The sequence below is a fragment of the Daucus carota genome, chromosome 7 (genome assembly GCF_001625215.2).
Source record: "Daucus carota subsp. sativus chromosome 7, DH1 v3.0, whole genome shotgun sequence".
NCBI lineage: Eukaryota > Viridiplantae > Streptophyta > Magnoliopsida > Apiales > Apiaceae > Daucus > Daucus carota.
In genome coordinates this window covers 7,279,324-7,302,120 of record NC_030387.2, presented here as the reverse complement: position 1 = coordinate 7,302,120, position 22,797 = coordinate 7,279,324, and the positions used below count along the sequence as shown (strand labels likewise).

Genomic DNA, 22,797 nt, shown 5'->3' with positions numbered 1-22,797 from the left:
TCATGCCCTTTCCGTCAATTCCCGTTAATCAAACATTTAGTAATCCTAAAATAATTTTAAAATATTCTAAAACCAGAACATATACTCATTTACAATTAAGCACAATTAAGAGTGGGATTTCATCGTCGTTTTACAAAGCCAAGGGATAACACATACCAGTCGAATATATAGCGAGGGAAGAAAGAATGGTTTGAAACGTATAATCTGCACCATGTGTGCCGATGTCACAAAGAATAACAGAAACCGTCAGCAAGGATGAAAACCCACGCTCAGGATGAAAACCCACACTCAGGCAACTGTTTTCGTGATTAGTGGCGGGCTTCAAAGATGTGTGATGGATACTTATTTCAAATTCTAATTTGTTCAGGAACTATGTTAAGATCCAATAAGATCCACGAATAAAACAATGCACCACAACCAGACCGGGGATACAAATTAGATTAAAAGCCAAAGAATGGACAATACCTTTTGATTTCAGATGGGTGGTAGAAGTATCCATCAATGCAGGCTTCGTCAGCAATCACATTCAATGTACGCTTTTTCGAACTGACGTCGTTGGTGAGCCTGAATGCAAAATTCATTTAACAGAAATCATAATGAGTGCCATGATTGGAGAAACCAAATTCAATGTCTTTTTCAAACTCGCATATAAGTGGAAGATGTTGCGAGATCCAACATTATCCGGGTCGGGTACATGAAAATCCAAAATATGAATTCACAATATTAATTTGAATAGATATGAGTGTGGGTCGAATCAGATGGTTAATGGGATGATCCAGGAACATGTGAAATTACTAGAATAATCTTAAAAAAAATTGATGATTTAAGAATAACATAGATAAAAACTTCAATTTTTTCGGTTTAAACCGAACAGAAATTAATTTCAGTTCAAACCAAAAATCCGAACTAATTAAACTTTTAAAAAAAATAAAACCAAACTGAACAGAAATTTTACGCTTGGGTTCTGTTTTACTCACCGGTTAGTACATGGATTAAAAGGCCCAAAATATGTGGGTCACTCGAGTGCTAATTTATCCAGTTAAGTGAACTAAAGGCTAGACCGTTACTACTAGTTGTAATCCGGACGGACACCGTTGCAAAAGCACCGTCATCGTCAACCACTTGCTCGGCAATGGAAACCTTGAACGTCGTCTCACCTCTGTAAGTAAAAAGTGCTTGTTTGATTCACTTATAAGTCGGCTTAATAGTAATTAGGGTTTACTGACACAGCTATTATATGTATCTATGTATGTATCAGATGTGGTAGCAGCATATCCGTGGGCCACCGCTCTCAGCTATGGCAGCGCCTACACTTTAGTCCACACTCTCCTATTCTACTCGGTTCGCCTCATTCTCTGTTGTGCGTGTTTGTGTGTGTGTTGGATTGTTGTGTCCAAATAAAGATTACAGTTGTTTTGACCCTAGACTAATTGGGGTTCAGGAATTTTAGTTTATGGTCGAACTGCTGAATTGTATAGCTCCGACATTTTTCGTGATTTTTTGGCAAGGCTATAACTGTTGTGATTGAAAGAATTGGTCGAATGTTAGTTTTTGGTATTTGAACATGCCAAGCTTAAGAATGGAGTTTTCGTATTTCGGGATACCTTTCCTTTACTACATTGCTAGGTTTTATAAAAACTCTACTCAGTAGTTTTTTAGTTCCTCTGCTTCAATTTTACAGTCCTTTATTCTCACATTTAATACTTTGATATACAACCCTCTAACATAGCTAAGTATAGCAACTTTCTTTAGATGTCTTAACTATGGAAAAATAGGTACTTCTATTCACCATTTTTCTTATTACTGTATATGTTTACAAGATAGCTTTGTTTTTGGGATATATCAGTAGGATACTAGGATTCAATAAATGAGGCTGAGAACATTTTACCTAAAATAAATTTCCCCAACTTATACATATATATATAGCCCTGTTTGGGGTGGCTTGTTTTTGAAATTTTAAGGGCATAATTTTTTATAATTTTTTAAATATAAATGTTAAGGTGTTTTATATTCATTATTTAGCAAAACATAAGGGCTTATTCCAGAAAAAAGTAGAGTTTTATGTACTTTTCTCCAGAAATAAGCCCTTATTTCTGAAAAATAAGTTCACCATTGTTCTAAATCTGCCTATACATAAAACAATCATCTGCCACTCACATTCAAACTCATATGTTGTGATTAATATTTTTTTCATTTAGTAACTTGTTGCCTGTAAATCCAGCATTACACAAGTGAAATTTGTAGGCATATTGTACATCTTAGCAGATCATACTGTCATGCACACCGTCCTTGGCATTCATCCAAATACTTAAACCAGACATTAGTTAAAGCCTAAATTTTCATCTTCAAGTTTATATAAGATATTATAGAATCTAGTCAGCTAAAAAAAAGCACTTTGTGACTTCTACTTCCGAATAAATATGGCAGTCATCTCAGCATTTACATTACTGCAATAACTATGGAATAGAATCATGTATATTTATAATTCCTACAGGAAGCAGAAAGCTGAAGATATCACAGCTGAAGGCTGGTTTTTGGGAATCCATCAGATCTGGGTAAGAGTGATAATGTGGTTTTGTCAAAGAGTTGCACACACACACATATACGAAGGTGTTACAGTGTCTTGGTCCAATAGATCACACAAAAGTTTGTGCTGCAAGAAATGTGTTGATCTACATCGACCTTTCAAAGTTGCACATTAGCAGGAAGTTTATGTATCAGATATTCTGACACGCCCTGTGAAGGTATTTATCGGAGTATAAATGGCATGGAAATATGAAAAAGAGTAATCTACATTTTGAACTATTGTGACAGGCTTATCTTTGCAGGTGTAACTGACTTAATGTGCACATTTCTCTGAAATTTGTTATTTACATCTCAGCTTTTTGACATGCAAAGTTGCATAGAACTACAAATTGAAAGAAATTTAATGGTACAAATACACACGTAGGTCCTTAGATGAGTGGCTATCTGGCTGTTTTATGTGCAATATATATGTTTTAGGAATCATAATATGGTTAACTCCTACCAATTCGTAGTTAGGATTCAAGTGACTTGGACCTGTGGGTGATTGCAGGATTATGAAGAACAATACAACACAGGTTATTGAGTCATCTACTGATGTCGAAGAAGATGAAGAACCACTGCCTGAGGAATTTGTTCTTGTTGAGAAGACCCGATCAGATGGTGTGATTGAACAGATTATTTTTTCTTCGGGTGGAGATGTTGATGTGTATGATTTACAAGCCTTGTGTGATAAGGTGATTGCATTTGCAGGCTGTTACATCTGTTAAAGCTTGACAGATTAATTTGAAGTGCATTTTCTTCCACATGTAGATTTCATCACTTGGGATGTCTTAAATAATTTATCAGATGCATTAACAATTTTGAATTTTTTTTTCATGACTTTAAAAATCTAAGGTTTGGCATATAATTATCACTCTGTCATGAATTATTAAGCTGTCTATACTCTTCTGATTTAGTGTATATATTGGCCATCAAGATCTCGGCTACTAATGAACTACCATGTTCTTATTGAGTTATTGATATACTTTACCTACTGGTCTTATTAGGTTGGTTGGCCTCGCAGGCCACTAACAAAATTAGCTGCAGCTTTAAAAAACAGCTACATGGTAGCTGCACTGCACTCCACAACTATATCAGCTGAAAAAGGTACTAAATTATTTGCTTTTTCCAGTTGCTCTCTGAATTTGTTGGGTGCCTAATGTTTTAGGTTTATGATAATATACTTGCTCCAAAAAACTTCTAAACCCGTTGCAGTTAATTTTTTTTTCTATTTAAATAATTGATTAATATCTTAGTCTACTTGGAAGAGTTGCTTGGCAGAAGGGGATGACAATAGGAAGCTAATTGGACTAGCTCGGGCTACATCTGATCATGCCTTCAATGCAACAATCTGGGATGTCCTTGTCGATCCTGAATACCAGGTTCACCTTATTCTTTGTGCCATGTTACCAGGCTGCATGTACAAACATGTCACTGCTTAGATCAAACACATTTTGTTTTCTTGTCGTGCAGTTGTTTTTGTCGACCCTTTTACTTTTTCTTTACTCCCAGCGCATGTACAAGCATGTCACTGCTTGGATAAAACACATATTGTTTTCTTTTTGTGCAGTAGTTTTTGGAGAACCCTTTACTATTTATTGACCACTCACATGCTCAGCTCTCATGTTTGGGTATTTTGATGATTAAAACGAAATTTTGAGCAACCTTTGATGTCTCTGAAGTGATTACACCCACCCACCCCACCCCTCCCCCTTTTAAGACAGTAATTACTCATGAAGTTGCAGTTTTGAATTCTAAATCCTGATCTCAGTTTATCTCCTAATTCTAGTTTTCAATGTCATGCGTGGGTTGGAACTAAATTCAAATGCAAGAATTCAATATTGTTCTTGATTTTATTTAGCACCAAGGTTAAATGAGTACAAGATATTTTATACCTTTCTCTGATTGCATCCATATCTCACGGGACATATAAAGACATGTGGACATTTGAGGACTATCAGAACTATTTCTTCTCTGACTATACATTGTTTTGTTTGTGTTTGGGATTCACGAACAGTTGTTACTCTCTATATGTACAGGGACAAGGTCTTGGAAAAGCCCTGATTGAAAAGATTATTAGGGCTCTTTTGCAAAGGGACATTGGAAATATTACATTATTTGCAGACAGTCAAGGTATACTTGTATAACTTAATGGTCCTTAGGTTCACTTAGGCTATAGGATGGAAATGAGATTTTAATGTTTTCTCTGCTATCTACTGCTGTTCTCTACAAATCTTGTCTTTAAAGTTCCTATATTGTAGGTAATAAATTTCTGATTCTGATGAGAGGACAGTAAATGATAGGAGCATTTTTCTATTAAATTGTAAATTAGACTATGCAGTGTAATACCAGATTTTTTTTCCGAGGAAACCTTCCAACTTGTATAAGCTTGCAAATTGTTAATTTGGAAATGGCCCTGTGAAACTACTTTTTCATGGAAGAACTCTCATACGGCATTTGCCATGGTAAAGCAAGTAGATGGCCTCACTTTGCTAATGATTCATGTCGGGATGGCGATTAAACAATTAGTAGTGAGGTTATATTAGTTTGGGGTCGATGTTGATAGTCTAATTTGCATGTTCAGTTTTGTTGTAGGTCTACTTATACAGTGAATGTATTTTATAATTTTACAACTAAGTTTCTTTATACCTCCACTGCAGTTGTCGAGTTTTATCAGAACCTGGGGTTTGAACCTGATCCGGAGGGTATCAAAGGTATGTTCTGGTATCCGAGGTTTTGAATTCTCTCCAATGTTGAGCAACTCTAGTTGATGCCAATACATTATGGCATTCCATGCTTCGAGTAAAACGGGCGTGGCTTATTGGGAGGGGAGAATCTGTATCTTTTATTATAATTTTGCATATATTGGCATGTATGCTTGGTTTTCATTTGTTCATGAATATATGCCATTATAATTTTCTACCTAATCTTTGTAGCTTGTTAACATGTAAAAGTAATTTATACTTTATTATGTTCAAGGTCATTTGTTATATGCTTTGGGTGGCAATAACACCTAACCTCGTAGCTTTTTTTTTTTTTTTTTTTGACAGATCCTAACCTCGTAGCTTATTAACATGTAAAGTAACATTTGCTTGATTATATTCAAAGTTTATATGTTTTACGTTTTGGGAATTGAGATGCTTCTCAGCTTTCTTTTACATCTTGGAATCTGTTGCCCTGAAATTTCTATGGTCAATAATGTATTTAGACAGGGGCAATCTTCCTGTTCGTGAATACTTCCTAAAGCATCTCCTAACTATACGATGTCATGAGTTAATGATAATAACATACTATTTTCAAAAACGTAGCCAATTAATATAGTCAATCTAATTGAAGTAAAACGTCCTACAGTTTAAGATTAAGCAAATTAAATATATTTGGTGTTTTATATTATTTTTGTCAATCAATTTATCCAACTTTATTAGATAGGGATGAGTAGAACAAAACCAGAAATCGAAACTAAAATCATAAAAAATCGAACTATAGTTATAAAAAATTCAAGAATGAACAGCCATTCGTTCATCCAAATGTTGTATCAGATTGAGAACTATAAGAATGATTTTACCTTAAATTATATGCACTCATCACTACCTTTTTCATGAGTCCATTCATGAGTCCATCCATCAAGCATTTGTTAAATTTATCTTAAATTTAAATAGCGTTAGGCTACAAGATGATGAGAATAAAATGTTTTTAATTACGAGCTGAGAATGGACCGGCCGAACTTTTTAACGCATCCGGGGACTGTTTTTAGGGAAGAAAATGTAGATGATAAATATATCAAACGCCAATAGAATAGTAACTTTCTTCTTCATCTTGTTTTAAGGATAATGGAAAAGTAACTTTTCATTTAGTTTTAATTTCTTTCATATGGGATTTGGTCCATGTAAAAGTTATAATTGCTTAATTATAATACAGACAGTTTGTATAGACTTAAAATTGAATAATTGATCACGTAACGACTCTGGAATATGAGAAGTCTGTTTATGTATTTTATAAATATGGTTGGAGTTGGTATAAGAATACATACAATTGCTGTACGAATGTCCCAAAGGAGATAATGACTGATCCACTTAGTAAGAAAGAATAAAAATACTAATGGATGTGACGTTAAAACTAGCATTTTTAATGGCAGTCATTCATTGTTATTTCGGCGTGGGAAAAGTTGAAATTTTATAATCATTATTAGAGTATATACATAATTTAGAGATAACTGATTATTGAAATTGGAATAAATAAAATAAATTTAATAAAATTGTCAACTAAAGTAATGATATAAATTCGTATTGTTTAGAACTAGAAACAAATTAAGTTATATAGAAACTTCTTTCAACCAACTTTGAACTTTAGTTATTTTTTTATACAAATAAACGTTTTTAAATGTATTAAATACATGTTTTTAAATGACATATATATTTTTAAGAAATAAAAATATGATTTGAATGTTATCTAATCTTAATACAAACCAAAAATAACTCCATACTTATCCTTTTCTTTTTAGACGTAATGTAAGAGTTAAAAAATTATATTATCAGTTTGTTGTTTTAGTTTTTTGAATAGAAATTTGATTCTTCATGTTATTTAAAAGAAAATAAAGAAAATGAATAATTAATGAAATTAATTTACTTATATTCAATATATGTGCAAATAATTAGAAAAACTATAATTTTATGACAAAAGAGAAATAAAAAATATTTTATGCTTTACTATTACTATATAGTATCCCATCTGACTTTCACCGAAACAATTAAAAAATAATCATCACTTTCCAAGTTAAATTTAGAAAAACGAAAATACGAATCCTTTCTCTATCAATCATATTCTAAGACTATTCCTACACGATAGTAGTAGTAATTTAGAAGTATATATAATATGGGTAGCGGTCCACAGCAACCGGTTGCTGTGGACCGCTTAACCAACAGCCTATTTCCTGGCCGTTGGATGCATATCCAGCGGCCAGGATCTTATTAAAAGTTTAATGTGTCCAGCGCTTTTTTAGCGCTGGACAGGGATTCCCATGTCCAGCGCTTTTTTAGAGCTGGACGTGGGAATCCCTGTCCAGCGCTAAAAAAGCGCTGGACACATTAAAGTTTTAATATGATCCTGGCCGCTGGATATGCATCCAACGGCCAGGAAATGGAGTGTTGGATAACCAGTCCCTGGCAGCCGTATGCCAGGGATCCCATATAATATATAGGGCATATGGTGGACAAATGAAAGGGGTGGAGTTATTAGTGCAGCCATGAAGAAAGTCCACTGTCGATAATGTCCTAGCCATTTCAATTCAATACTACCTATATTCCGTTCCCATTACTATATACGCGTTGCACATAAAATATAAATAAATGCCCTTCGGACGATCAAATTTTAGTCCACGCGAAATAAAGTGTAAACTAGCATAGAAATAGGTGCTAGAAACAATTTTTTAGTTTGGATCACATTTTAAATTTATTATATATATTAATAATTTTCTTTTTAAATTAATCTGTTTTGTTTTTATTTTTAAAATATACCGCTATGTGTTTCTTGAGATTGTTAACTAATAAAGAATTATTTCATACATTATTTGAATAGATTTTTCAATATTTAGATATTTTTAAAAAGGAAAATTTAAATATAAATTAATAAATCTATATTTTTATACATCTTAAAACGTATGTCAAGTTGTAAAGAAAAATTGTTAATAAAATGAAAAGAGTGGAGGGAATACTTATGAGTTCATTCATATTTTTTATATTATTGTAATTTGAAAAGAATAAAGGGCTTTTTTTATTCATAACCACGTTTTCAATTTTATTTTCGAAAATACTACCTTATCCAATCTTATTTTCAAAAATACTGTGTATATATATCGACTCCAAAATGAGGTCGAAAATGACATTTGAAAACTGAAACTTATCCGGAATTGTAGTTGCATATATGGTTGCATATACAACCACCGTATTTTTGAAAATATTTTAGAGAAGGTAATATTTTTGAAAATATTTTAGAGAAGGTAGTATATTTGAAAATAAGATTGGAGGAGGTAGTATTTTTAAAAATAAGATTGAAAAAACAATATACAAGATAATTTTCCAAAAATAAATGACAAATTAAAAAATGATCGCATTCTTCTTAAAATGGAGGGAAGCAATTTTTAAATTAAAAAGGACACTCCTGTCATTTTATCATGAATGTTCGAATTTCATATTAATCACCGATTCAATAAATATTTTTTTGGAAGATCATATATATAAACATTTGTGTACCATTACAAAGACGATGTTTTCTCTGATCCTTTGACATGCATATTCACATTGGTTAGGCCAAGAAGGTGATGGCATGTTGATGTCCTCGTATTTGCAGGTTGGAAAATACAAATATGATACTAAGTTTTTATAAAATTAATTAAACGTTGATTGAATTATATATTATATGTGTGTATATGATATATGGATTTTTTTCATATACACCCAAATCTAAAAGAAATTTTTTTAAAAATATTATCATTTTCTTAAATAAAATGCGAAAAAATTATCTTTCAAAAAATTTTGCGAAAATCCGGTGATTGTATCTGCAACGATATCTGTACCTATTAGCAACGTTATATGCAACTACAAATGCAACTTTGAACAAATCTTTATATTTGATTGTAAAATAAGTTGCTGGTTGCAACTAGAGTATCTTGCAGAGTCAATATTAATATAACAAAGTCAATCAGAAAATCAACTTTTCTCTCTTCTGACACTCACCCTTCTTTCTCCTTGTACTTCGAAATCTTCTGTTGTTATCTTGATGTAAACATGCTTGATATATCATTTCGAAACACCATGAATCGTCAGATCTAACATCTAACATGATTGTAGCGAGTTGATTCGGGACGAGTTACAATCGAGTATGGATGTTAATTGTGAGTTAAACTATGACTTTTTCCCTGAAATTTTTTGACTATTTGGATTTGTTTTAATCTTGGTTTGGGAGTTTGGTGTTGACAGTGTGATGATGAGAGAGTGCGAGAAGAGAGGAGAGTAAGGAGATTGCAAGGACACACGAGAATATAAGAGAAGATGACGCGTAGAACAAACGCGTATTTGTGCAAATGTTTTGACTTGGATTATAAAAAAAAAACATAAGTTTGCAATAATTCCAGATAGATAGGACTTCTGCAAATAATATGGCAAAGAGGGTTATTTTTACCAAATTCCCTATAAATATTATATTATAAATATATTTTCAAATTGTTACAATTTATATAAATAATTTAGAAAAGTTAATGAAAATCGGATGAATCAAAGTGAAAAAAAATGGTAACCGGACTCGAAACGGAGGTGACCTTACTCCACAATGATTAGCATAATATAACTGCCTGTGGTGATACGCACACGCCGACGCAAAGAAAATCAACACCAAGACTAGACACAAAGCTTGTTTATATCTTAGTTTTACATATTTCCAACCTGCCTTTCCCTTTTCGTTTATAAAAAGATTCCAGCAACCAACCATATATTCTGTAGCAGTTGATGACTCATCCTCCCTGTATATCCTCTGTTGATGAATTTTGAAGATGAAGATGAAGATGGTGGTGGGAGTTTATGTTTTGGGTCTATCATTCTCTTGTTTGCTGCTGCTTGCTGTTCCACAACTCACTGATCCCTCCCAAGGTTATCTCTACTTATTATTACAATTTACAACACAAATATCTCATCCAGCTTCTACATGCATGTTATTAACTCTTCCAAGTTTTTAAGGTCTTAGTTTAGGTGCTTGCTAACACTCCTCGAAATTCCATTTTTGGATTGATCTTTGGGGGCAATTTATGCCCTTCGGAACAATATTGGGGTGACGGAGAGTCGAACTTAAGAGTCGAAATTAGGAATTCTTCCAAACTAGAGCTCTGATACCGTATTGAGGACCAGTCCATCTAAAACCTTAGCACCCACCTTAAGGTGCTAGAGGAATGACCCAGATGGATATTATGTTATATTTCAACAACTTGGTCATTTTCATTTCGCCGGAATATTCCATGTACTATGAGGAGAGGTTATTATTATGTATATCAATTTCCATTTCTTGCTGTTATCAAAGGAGAATGGAGGCTCATCTCATCTTTGCAAGCTTCTTCAGATAGACTTGTCCATATATTGACTTGAGATTAATCCAATCCTCCTTCAATTTGGTATATTGACTAATACCACAATTATTATTCAACTCCTGCAGTTTCGGCATTATTAGCTGTCAAGAGCAGTTTAATTGATCAACACAATCATCTTAACAACTGGAATAAAGGCCGAGATCCATGCGCATCCAATTGGACTGGAGTAGTATGCTTTCAAACAATTGGACCTGATGGTTACCTTCATGTTCGAGAAATGTATTCTGAGTTTTCTTTTCTCATTTTGTTTTGTTGATACTAAATTGCCTACTTGAGGTCCTATTTTGTTCACTCACTGCTACTTGGTGTACATATCGGTTCAAAGTTTTTTTTGTTTTTTTCTCTATGTTAGACATCCACATTAAGTGTAATAGATACTTTCTGTTGTATGTTTGTAGCCTGCTACTAAATAGAAATCTATCAGGAAGTTTAGCACCTGAGCTTGGTCAGCTTTCTAGTCTTCAAATATTGTGAGTCTTCACAGAATCTTTAACTCATTATATTGATATTTTGTGTATTATCTTCCATTTTTTTGTTCTTGAAGCTACTTAATACTTGTATTTTTATTTTTTTGTTTCTTCCTGGAAAGAGATTTCATGTGGAATGAGCTAACTGGCAGCATACCAAAGGAGTTAGGAAAGTTGTCTTCTTTACAACTCCTGTAAGTGCATCTCCCTGTTCACCACTTATCAGAATGGTTTTGAAGTGTAATGTATAAGCATCTCTACTACCTTCCCCTTTTGGATAGATTTCTATTAGCTAGAATAACATAAAAAATTTCAAATAACGTCAACTGAACACTTTTTGTAAGATATATATATATATATTTATTTCATTATAATAAATAGTTATAGTTGTTCTGAATCGTATTTGTACTATCAATGCTAAGAAAATTAATGATTCTATCTTGGGATATACCACTAAAGAATAACCATAGGCTTTGTACGAAATTACTGAATACAAAGAATGTTTAGAAAAGAGAGGATGGATGTGGCCATATCCTTATTTGTCCAAAACTGTGCACTTATTTGATGACAAAATCCTTCAAAACCTTTAGCGACAGTGGTGGACAATAATTTGGCACCCAATACATGGATGATTATCTCATTGGTATTGAAATGACAGATTGCGGATCAGTACAATGAAAAGGCACCACAGGTAGAGAACAGTATTCCGTAGAAGACCTTTTTAAACCAGATTGCTCAAACAGTGACCACACACAACAATGAAGATAGTGAATTAACTAAACCAAAAAGTATGGTTAAGGGAATCCTTGATGCAACAAGTCATAGCTCAGTGAAAACTGCTCCTGTTTTAGAAACCTCTGGCACTTGACTATCTCCGTTATTGCTTGCCTTCATGTGAGATTCAGTTCCTAGAGAAGCTGGCTTCCTCACAAACATGAATAGTGGAAAATAATTGAAGCAACGTTTGGTTTAATATATATATATATATATATATATATATATTTTTTTTTTTTGCCAGAACGTTTGGTTTAATATAAGATTGAGAAACCAATAAAGCCAGATTTTCCATTTAATAGATCTAGAATAAACCACCAAGTGACAGACTACATCTTACTGTCAAATGTTACCTGCCATATTTTCTGCAGACTCTTGAATGGTAACAGATTATCAGGCTACCTGCCTGACGAACTCGGAAACCTACCTCATCTGAGGCGACTCCAAGTAGACGAGAACCAGATATCAGGACCAATACCTAAATCATTTTCAAATTTGGGCAGTATTCGACATCTGTGAGTGTCTTTTAGTAAATGTTTTTGCTTTAGAAGTAGGTACAAGTCTTTTGTTATTAATTAATGCGGTGTTTGACATGCAGGCATCTTAACAACAATTCAATCAGCGGACAAATTCCATCTGAACTTTCCAATCTATCCACTTTAATTCACTTGTAAGTTGCATGCCTCTCCCTCCCTCTCCCTCCTCCCCCCTTCTCTAAACACATATATACTACCTATTCTTTTACCCTTTCCTATCCTCATATCTCTCTCTGCACATTTCCATCTCTCGGTTATAAAAAGACATAATCAGGTACTTTATGTACTTGGGACAATCTGTTGGAGAAATATAATATTTTAACTGGATACTGTTTGGTATTTCTTAAATTGTTTAGGCTTGTGGACAACAATAATTTATCTGGATATCTTCCATCTGAGCTTTCAAACATCCCAAACTTGAGGATAATGTAAGCTCCTCCTCTTCACCCACATGCACACACATATATTTCTAATAATTTTATTTATTCGATAAAAACCATACGTTGTAATGATTGAGGTGCATCTTGAACCACCCATGATATTATGCGACAGAAAAAATTTAAAGATAATGTACAATCAACAATTATAACCATAAATGTGTTGTATCTGCAGTCCTCGGCTTCTATAGCAATATGGTACTGGTGCACTCACAGATCTTAGATGATTGAAGGAACCGTTATAAGTTTCAGTAGTTCAAATTATTTTTTATGATCCTCTTGCAGTCAACTTGATAACAATAATTTCAACGGGGCTGTCATTCCTGCTGTGTATATGAAACTGTCAAGATTAGTGAAACTGTAAGTTCTGTACAAACTGTATCTGCTCCACTTATTTGTCTGTCTTTTCAGCATGGACTATATATGTTTAGTTACTGATGTCCAGTATTTTGTTAGTTTACTTAGAATTTAGGAGGCCTAGAATGCTATGTTTCTTTAATGATTTGACAATAGCATAATAGTTCATCTAGTTGCACCCAGGGGTGCATTGAATCATGAATTCATGATACATAAAATTAACTCCAAACCCTGAAATTTTAACAGTGAGAAATTGGAAAAAGGTATCGATGCATATGACACCTCATCTAAATACTTTAATTGCTGAGCCACCCCTTTAGGTGTCGATCTCATATTACATCTGGTACTGTATTGCTCGCTATTATGAGTGCTATTATGAGACTTCTGGTAGTCTGAAAAACTTTATTTTTGTATATTAGCATTAATGATGAGAGTCAACAGATATGGTGTCACTATTAATCCTTTATGAGATACATAAGCAAGCCTAATATAGGCCCAATATGGTTGGATATAATGGTTGGCTAAAATGATAATCTATGTTTTACCTGAACGGATAGTATATAATCTAATCGCATTAGCTATTATTATGATTATGTAAAATTATATATAAGGGGAATATTAGTTCAACAAATATAGCCAATCAAATGTGGTTGGCTAAATTTTTTGACAAGAGAAATTGTGGTTGGAGTGCCCAATTTTACACATTCTCTATAACTTGTGCCACAAATATTTTAGCTAAGGGTTCTTTAGCACTGAAGATGCTCTTATCTGACTAACTATAGATAATCCACAAACATTGTTTTTATCTAAAACAATTGTAACTTTTGAATCAGGTATCATCAATTATGCATGGTCTAAAGTTCAATCCTTGTGTATATAATTAATTGCTTTTGAAACAATGCACCTGTTTCTCTATTTTTAGCGATCATATACGTTTTTGGCCATTAATTCAACTTCAAGTGGGATAATTAATTTGGGATTAGACATGGAAAGTTCTGGTAATAAGACATACATTTGTTTAGATTATTTTTCGTAATTTGTTTGATAGTTCAAATTTAAATGTAGTAATTTTAAGAAAACAGGACTCAAGAAAAAGTTTAAATAAATTTACATGATGTTAGATATATTGTACCTCCCAGGGTGGACTTTGTCTTGCTCTAATGCTCGTTTCCTCGTTTTACCAGAAGCCTTAGAAATTGCAGTCTGCAAGGAGCTCTGCCTAATTTCAGCAAATTATCAAGACTTAAATATCTGTAAGTTCGGACTTGGACTCTAGGGTTAAGTGATCAACCAGTACAGATTATTCTAGATTTTATAGCATTTTGTGCTTCAGAGCTGACTCATCATTAGAGTAAAACACAAGTTAGATGAAGAAATATGACTAGTTATTGAATTCTCTTACAGAGATCTTAGCTGGAACCAACTCTCTGGATCGATACCATCAGATAAGCTGCCGGAAAATATGACAACTATGTACGCACATGTACCAAATAATCTAGTTATTTTATTTATCCAATATATATACATTTTACTGTATTTACCTACCTTTTACTTATATACTGTGCTATCAGTGCCAGCAAATTTATTTTGTCATCAATTTCTCTTGTGCAGTATTCTGTCCTCTAACCTTCTAAATGGAACAATTCCGCAGAGTTTGTCAAATCTTCCCTATCTTCAGCTATTGTAAGGATTTTGTTCTGTATAACAGTTTAACTTCTAATAAATGTCAACATGATGATTTTGACATTGAGACAATACAGTCTACATCATTGATAGAAATTCTTTTTGCATTTCTACTTGCTGAGTCTATGGAACAATTACTTGAATTTGACATATGGTGAGACTTTTATTACAGGTCAGCAGAAAATAATACTTTTAGTGGTTCTATTCCTGCTAGTATATGGCAGAACAAGCTCTTAAATGCAACAGCAAGACTTATACTGTAAGCAAAAAAATGATTTAGTTTGACTTGGTACTATTCTGTGTAGTAGATTCATCCTCTTTGAGAGCTACTTTTTCCAATTCTGTGTATTTAAAATTGCAGTGATCTTCAGAATAATTTGCTGGTAAATATTTCTGGAGTTCTCAATCCTCCAGAAAATGTTACTCTAAGGTGAGTCTCTTTCTTCTTAACTCACATTTAGTTACCCCACACCGAGGGTTTGTTCAACACTGTACTTAGCATATAGCACCTTCTCAGGCTACATGGCAATCCTGTCTGCAACATTGCAAATATAAAAAATATAACCCAATACTGCAAACCAGAAGTTGGAGGGGAAGCTAAAGAAATTTCAAAAACTACAAGCACTACTTGTCCTATTCAAGCATGTCCTGTCGACAATTATTTTGAATATGTCCCAGAAGCTCCTATTCCATGTTTCTGTGCATCGCCTATTCGAATTGGATACAGGCTGAAGAGCCCCGGCTTTTCTTATTTCCAGCCCTACATAGATCTATTTAAAATGTATTTAAGTAAATCTCTGGGGTTAAGCCTTTATCAGATATCTATTGAACCATACTTTTGGGAAGAAGGACCTCGCCTAAGGATGTATTTGAAGCTTTTCCCTGTAGCGGGGGTTGAACACTCGAACACATTCAATACAAGTGAGGTTTTGCGCATAAACGACATATTCACGTCTTGGAGTTTCTCTGGTGATGATTTATTTGGACCTTATGAGCTTCTCAATTTCAGTCTACTAGGACCATATTCAGATGGTAAGCATTTAAATCTTTTAAGAGTTAGGAATTCTGCATATCCAATACTTACAATTACAATCAAAATTGTGTACTGTTACTTTTATCAAGGATATAATATGTTGAATAAAGTGAGATTCTGAAGTAGTATAAAAAAATATGTTAACAAAGAAACAATTAGTCATGATATATATATATATATATATGTTAGTTGAGATTCTTGGCTAAACTAAACTCAAGGAAAAAGAAAAGTTATAGCTTTCAATGATCCACACGATCACACGAACCGGTTCACTCAAAAGAAGGTAAATTATAAAGAATGTAACTGGTACTGTATGCCAGCATCGTATCAGTATTGTTCCTTGTAGCTGAACTGATCTTAATATTTTTCTCACAACCTCTTTTGATGCTGCAGTTATTATTGGGCGTCAAGGAACAAGTATAAACAAACGTGTTTTGGTGTTGGTTGTAGTGGTGGCAGTTGTTTGTGCAGTGGTGATAACTATAACGGCCACAGTTTTAATCACCAAAAAACATTCGAGAAACTTCCGTAAGCTGTCAAGAACACGTACATGTATGTTTTATATTTTCTTTTAAATAATGTGATAGATATGAATTATTTGCAATTCGCATAACCTGATTCTAACTGTAGCCTCGAAGAGTTCTGTAAAGATCGATGGGGTCAGAAGCTTCACCTTTGAAGAAATGTCAACAGCAACCAACAATTTCACTGACTCAACATTAGTAGGCCAAGGAGGCTATGGGAATGTTTACAGAGGAATGCTATCCAACAATAGAATTGTTGCCATAAAGCGTGCAAAAGAAGGATCATTACAGGGCGAGAAAGAATTTTTGACGGAGATAGAATTGTTATCAAGGTTACATCATCGAAACCTAGTTTCACTTGTTGGATACTGTGAAGAAAAAGGAGAGCAGGTATCGATAAGTTGCTCAAACCCTGAATATATATGATCTTTGTTATAAATTCACTTTGGTCATCTGGCTTTGATCGATTATAGTTTGCCAGAACTACGTACTTCTTTAGTAGGCATACTATTCCCTGGTGAAGTATAGGGAGACAATAATTATTAATGGCTACATTAGTAATCAACTCTATGCTACTCTGTTGTGTTCTATACCTTCAATTTAAGACTGCTGATGAGAAATTACCTAAAATGGTCTGAGATTGTTTTGGTATGTTTGCAGATGCTGGTATATGAGTTCATGCCTAATGGCACATTGCAATACTGGCTTTCTGGTATGAAACTTGTAAATCTTTTACAGCTCCTTTGTTGCTCATTTCTGAAATGTATACTTGAACTTTTAACTTTTGAGGATTATCTCTTCTTTGTTTGGTTTCTGTTATACAATTTCACATCTGAGTTGAATAGTATCATCAATGTCTATTATACAGTATAATTAGAGATCATGGTCGTATATTAGTAAGGGTTACATGGCTTAACTGAAATCAACTGACAAAGGAGGTCACAAGAGCACACTAAATCTTATTCCCCCGCAACATAGCTTTTGGTTATTAAGTACAAACATCTAGGCCATGTTTTTGCTAATGATCCATCTTATACTCATTTCACTACTTGGTCAAATAGCATCTTTTGGGTTTGCGTTGAATTCAAGGTGCTATGTTCTAGGAAGATATATTTCTGGGCTTTGACAGTGGTTTCTGTTTACTGGTAGCTAAATCAAAGGAGGCTTTGAACTTCGGGATGAGATTGCATGTAGCTCTGGATTCAGCGAAAGGTATATTATACCTCCATACTGAAGCAAACCCACCAATATTTCACCGTGATATCAAAGCCAGCAATATTCTTCTGGACTCGAACTTTACTGCAAAAGTGGCTGATTTTGGACTCTCACTACTTGCACCAGTCTCAAATGACCAAGGGTATTTGCCAGATCATGTATCAACAGTTGTTAAAGGCACCCCGGTAAGTTTGACTATCTTTTTAGTAGTGTTTGAAAATGGCACATGATAGGCATATTTGCATTATAATGATGCGTCTCACGACCATCAAGAATAATAACTAACTTGTACTTACCTGTAAAGCTAAAGCATGCTTCTTCTAGGAAAACTTGAGACCGTTTGAGCTATTGAGCTTTGTTCTAGATCTAATCGGATTATGTGGTAACAATGTAGTGTGTGCAGATGTAAAATGTTTTGTGACCGAGTTTGTCTAGTTAGTCTCAATTCTTCAAAGACCTCCTTAGAGCAACAGCAAAAATACTAGCAAAATAGATTATTGCGTTATAGGATGCCTAAATGAATCCTCTTTAATATCTTTCCAACTCTCAGGTATTGTTAATTTTTCATTGTCATTAATTAATTAAATCTTAAAGTGTGTTAACCATTTGGCACATGGTCGCGCATATGCAGGGCTACCTTGATCCTGAATATTTTTTGACCCACAAACTGACAGACAAAAGCGATGTCTATAGCCTTGGTGTTGTCTTCTTGGAGATCTTAACAGGCATGCAACCAATATCCCATGGGAAAAATATTGTCCGTGAGGTACAGTCCTCTTCTCTCCCGTATATATTCTTATTTAGGAGACTGTTCAATCTCGGCACACTATTTTCATTCACCGTGATTCTGGATCTTTTACATCTTTACTTTCAGGTGAACTTGTCGTATAATTCTGGCACAATGTTCTCTATTATAGACAGCAGAATGGGATCTTACCCCTCTGAATGTGTCGAAAGGTTTATAGCTTTGGCCCTGAAATGTTGCCATAGCAAGCCAGAAGATAGACCATCAATGCCAGAGGTGGTTAGGGAACTCGAAAATATACTTGAAAAGATGCCGGAAACCGGACCTGATTCATCCAAACCAACATACAGGGAGTCCTCATCCACATCTTCAGTGTTCCTCTCGAACGACGAATATTTTGCATCCTTAAATATGTCGGGAAGCAATCTTGTTAGTGGTGTGATGACAAGCATCAAGCCTAGATAATAACTGAGAAGCCTCACACAATGACACATACAGTAGCATAGTTGTATGAGTGGTTCCTAGTTCTGCCTGGTGGATGTGGAGAAGATGGTGTATAGTTAGGAAATGCTTTTAGCCTTCTTGTTGTGTGTATCAGTTGGGTGCCAAAGAGATGCTTCTAAATTTTGTTAATTAGATAGCTTGACTACCAAAGAGATGAGCAAAACTTTATAGCATTGCTCTGTGCGCGCAATTGAAATATATGTATTACAGATATATTCCGTGGAGTTAAATTAACTACTGAGGGTGTAAGTTTTATATTTGTTGATACAGGGAAATTTAATGCCAAAATTCACGAATTTGTCTAGAAAAACAAAATAAAACAAGTAAAATCACATCTCCTTGCTCTGTCTTTCAAACACAGAACATTCGACTTCACTCTCCCTGGCTCGTGTCCAAGTCAAGTAACGACAATATTCACGATAAAGCTCTCGACAAATAACACATACAAACCATAGACCTTTTTAAACTCTCGCAGACAATATATATGAAAAAAAAAAACTTGCTTTAGCCAGCATTTCAACAATTGCAAGAAAAAAAAAACATAACTGCCAGACAATATTCATTACTTTATAGTTATTCTGTAACTTAGGAGTTGATCATACAACACAAACCAAAATTGTTTTACTGATCCAACTAGAAGTCCAAAACTGTTCTTTTATTTATAGATGCAAGAGAGACACAGGTTACCTAATGTAAAGACAGCCATTTCAACGGATTAGTATAGTAAAGCAACTACTTGGGGACAGACTCGCCGCTATCACAGTCTTGTAACAATTTCTCTTTCTCATCAGCAGAGGTAGCCGCCAATGCTTCCACCTCTTCACTAGTGACCAGCTTTACCTCCTTAGCACCAGAGCTTTGTGATCCTGTCAGCCTTGCCAGTACCACAAAAGACATCCCGCCCAAAACATTATTCATGACCCTCAAAACAACCACAGAAGTCTTGAATACAAATGATGGAAGCCCCTTGGCAAGCACATACTCAACCCCGTTGAGGGTCTGGTATCTGAAGTTACTGCTAATACCCATGTGGGCTGCCCAAGTAAGAGCATTCAACAAGGTAGGTGGCGCCTTGTTCGGAGTCTCAAAAGTAGGATCCATCTTCTTTCTCATCATGATTAACCCATTGGATAAAGCAGTCCCAACCAATCCAGCTGCAAACCCAACGCCAGCAAACACCAATCCTTTATACACAAAAGTCCCAAACCGATCAACAACACTGAAGGGGCCAGGCTCAAACATGTGGCTAGGAGGACAACGGGCAAAGAAGGCGGGCAATGCAGACCCAGAAGATGCCAGTGTAGGTGCCAAGAGATACATGAGAGTAAAATTCAATATGGAGCCAACAACAAGAGTTGAGAAAACAAAATCCAACTCATTAAGACCGAAATTTGGCCGAGTAGCCATGTCACCTAGAACACAAGCACTCACACCCACAATCTCCTCCATAAGAACCTTAAAAGGAAATTGAGGATCAGCAGCCACTCTCGACCTCCAACCACTTAAGAAAGCCCCCAAGGGTCCAAAACCATCTAATGATGAAGAGTCATCGGGATTAGGAGAAGATGAACCATCACCATTATTGTTACCATTCCCACCACCTCCTCCGCTAGAACCGCCGATACCATCATTGATGCTACCACCGCCAGCTACAGCGGCACAAGGAAAATGAAACTTGGTTGTGAGGAAATTAGGGGTGAGCTGAACTTTAGGAAGAGGAGAGATGAAGAGGTTTGAGGATGTAGGTGTGGAAGGGAAAGCAAGATTATTATGAACACGATCCATGGATGCATTGGACTTGAATTGGTGATAGTGACTGGGTATAAGTGACCGGTGAAGTTGAGCCATTGAAGACATTGGAAGAACAAGGATCAAATTCTTCTCCTTGCAGTATCCTAGATATATAAATATACACATAACAAAACAAGAGCAGAATATATCAGTATACATCACACAATTGAGCAGAGATATTATCATTTCAAAATATGTGTAATTTTTCTACTCTATTCCAAACAAAATAAGTCCTTCGAGTAGTAATTGGTATCCTGGTATTTATTCAAAAAATTCATAATTAACTAAGTTTCATTTACAGAAATCGAAAACAAAAACAAGTGCACATTCATATGTCCTCATTTCTCAAGAACTGTATCATTGTAAAATTGCATTGCATCATTATTCAGTCCTTTCTCTTTCATTTATATCTATAAACTCAAATTTAGTTAGCATTTTTGGTTTTATTCCAACTCAACAGTATGTATTATCAATTAACTAATTCAGATGCTAAATTATAAATAAAAGATTTTTCACAAAAAAAGAATTACTAATGCATATTATAAATGAGTAAATGACTGAGAAAATAAGAAAAGAACATAGGGAGGCCATAAACAGATGAATGAAAAGGCGGAAACCCTAATTAAAGAAATCAAAATGAAGAGCCAGATGTGTGTGTATAGCTGTGTACCTTATTTGTGTAGATGCAAATCTGTGATGGTCTCTCTCTCTCTCGCTCGATCTCTCTCAAACTCTCTCTCTCTCTCTCTGCACAGTGATAACCAGCGCCGCTGTATCGTGAAATAGGAGAAGGGTGCTGTTTATTTTATTAATTTTCACCAAACACCAACCCACTACAAGTAGTGCTAGGTGGCAGGCAGTGGCAATCTTGTAATTCAACCCCACCATTTTGCCTTTAATATTACACAGATTTTTTCTGTTTTTTGTCAAGAATAGATATTTATGTATTTATATAACAATTCTTAACCTAAAGAGAAATAAAGTGAACACATGAACAAAAGAGTACTGAGGACTCAAAACTCATGATTTTGAAATATAAATATATTTTTTTCTTATATAATCTTTTCTTATTGTTATTATTTATTATTATTATTATTCAATTGTTGAGTTCACATTTAAATTTGAATATTGAAATACCTATCAAAATTTTCGGATTAATCGTAAGTATTACTATCTTTGACCATCCAAATATATATATATATATATATATATATAATTTTTCATATAAATAGTTTTCATAATTACCAATTAATCACTAATATCTTTTAATTTTAACAAATCATTAGATCATTATCGCGCTTATAAGTTATACTGCAGAACATTGTATTCTGCAAGTTGAAAAAATAATTATTTCATCTTTTGAATTCAATCATTATATAATAGAATATAATATGCATATTGTTCGATGTTATAAATATTATAGAAAAATATATATTAAATAAAACAATATATTATGTTTTGTTTTATTTTAACTTTTAATACTTTAATAGTACCTCATAAAACCCAGACCTATTACTCTTCGTTCTCTCATTTCTTTACGTTAATTTTTAACATATTTTTAATACTCATTTAAAATATAATTTTATCAAATATTTTTTAAAATTTTTTTTTTAAAATAAAAGTTTAAAAACAATGAAGGTGAACAAACTAGACCGAGGGAGGGAGTGATTTGAGTTTTGTTGCAAATGAATATCGAAGAAAAAGCAGCATCGAAAGAGTAGCCGACTAAAATCTTTCAAGCCAGTTGTTTGGTTCTGGCTCTTGACAGTCTGGTAGAGCCTGAAACTAACGCAATCCTAAAATATCTTAAAACGACTCGTCTGCGGCATTTACCCGCCACGTGGCAATTTTCCAAAAGGTCCCCCCCGACTCCACTCTCCGCCCCCGTCCCAAGATATTCTCAGTTTTCCGCACGCACCACAGACACCGAGTGCTGTTGTGTGCGGTTGTCTTTAATTGATCGTGATAATAACAATCACTTCGCAGATAAATACTTTTTCCGTTTCAAATTATATGTCCATATTTTAAAATTCAT

General features: G+C 34.2%; 3 protein-coding genes across 4 annotated transcripts; 2 read left to right on the top strand and 1 right to left on the bottom strand.

Moving 5' to 3' along the window:
* The first annotated feature begins 999 nt into the window (after positions 1 to 999).
* LOC108193511 (histone acetyltransferase TAP1) lies at positions 1,000 to 5,543 on the top strand. The gene is made up of 8 exons (XM_017360196.2): positions 1,000 to 1,161; positions 1,259 to 1,341; positions 2,495 to 2,555; positions 3,077 to 3,260; positions 3,573 to 3,672; positions 3,847 to 3,947; positions 4,605 to 4,698; positions 5,226 to 5,543. Exons 1-8 carry the CDS (start codon positions 1,133 to 1,135, stop codon positions 5,303 to 5,305), a joined length of 732 nt encoding a protein of 243 aa, XP_017215685.1. The 5' UTR covers positions 1,000 to 1,132; the 3' UTR covers positions 5,306 to 5,543.
* Positions 5,544 to 9,928: 4,385 nt separating this feature from the next.
* Positions 9,929 to 19,234, top strand: LOC108195947 (probable LRR receptor-like serine/threonine-protein kinase At1g06840). Of its 2 annotated transcripts, XM_017362972.2 has the most exons (20): positions 9,929 to 10,205; positions 10,762 to 10,915; positions 11,095 to 11,166; positions 11,286 to 11,357; positions 12,309 to 12,452; positions 12,536 to 12,607; positions 12,830 to 12,901; positions 13,196 to 13,270; positions 14,452 to 14,520; positions 14,672 to 14,740; positions 14,879 to 14,950; positions 15,123 to 15,209; positions 15,312 to 15,380; positions 15,468 to 15,982; positions 16,377 to 16,535; positions 16,614 to 16,897; positions 17,168 to 17,219; positions 17,657 to 17,907; positions 18,354 to 18,488; positions 18,597 to 19,234. In XM_017362972.2, exons 1-20 carry the CDS (start codon positions 10,109 to 10,111, stop codon positions 18,930 to 18,932), a joined length of 2,856 nt encoding a protein of 951 aa, XP_017218461.1. In that variant the 5' UTR covers positions 9,929 to 10,108; the 3' UTR covers positions 18,933 to 19,234. The 2 variants fall into 2 exon arrangements, with proteins under 2 accessions (XP_017218461.1, XP_017218463.1); XM_017362974.2 differs by lacking the exon at positions 9,929 to 10,205 and having other exon boundaries at positions 10,855 to 10,915; positions 11,288 to 11,357.
* Positions 19,235 to 19,506: 272 nt separating this feature from the next.
* On the bottom strand, positions 19,507 to 21,629 carry LOC108195948 (protein RETICULATA-RELATED 3, chloroplastic). The gene is made up of 2 exons (XM_017362975.2): positions 21,433 to 21,629; positions 19,507 to 20,866 (listed from the first exon to the last, which is right to left on the bottom strand). Exon 2 carries the CDS (start codon positions 20,826 to 20,828, stop codon positions 19,704 to 19,706), a length of 1,125 nt encoding a protein of 374 aa, XP_017218464.1. The 5' UTR covers positions 20,829 to 20,866; positions 21,433 to 21,629; the 3' UTR covers positions 19,507 to 19,703.
* Positions 21,630 to 22,797: the final 1,168 nt, after the last annotated feature.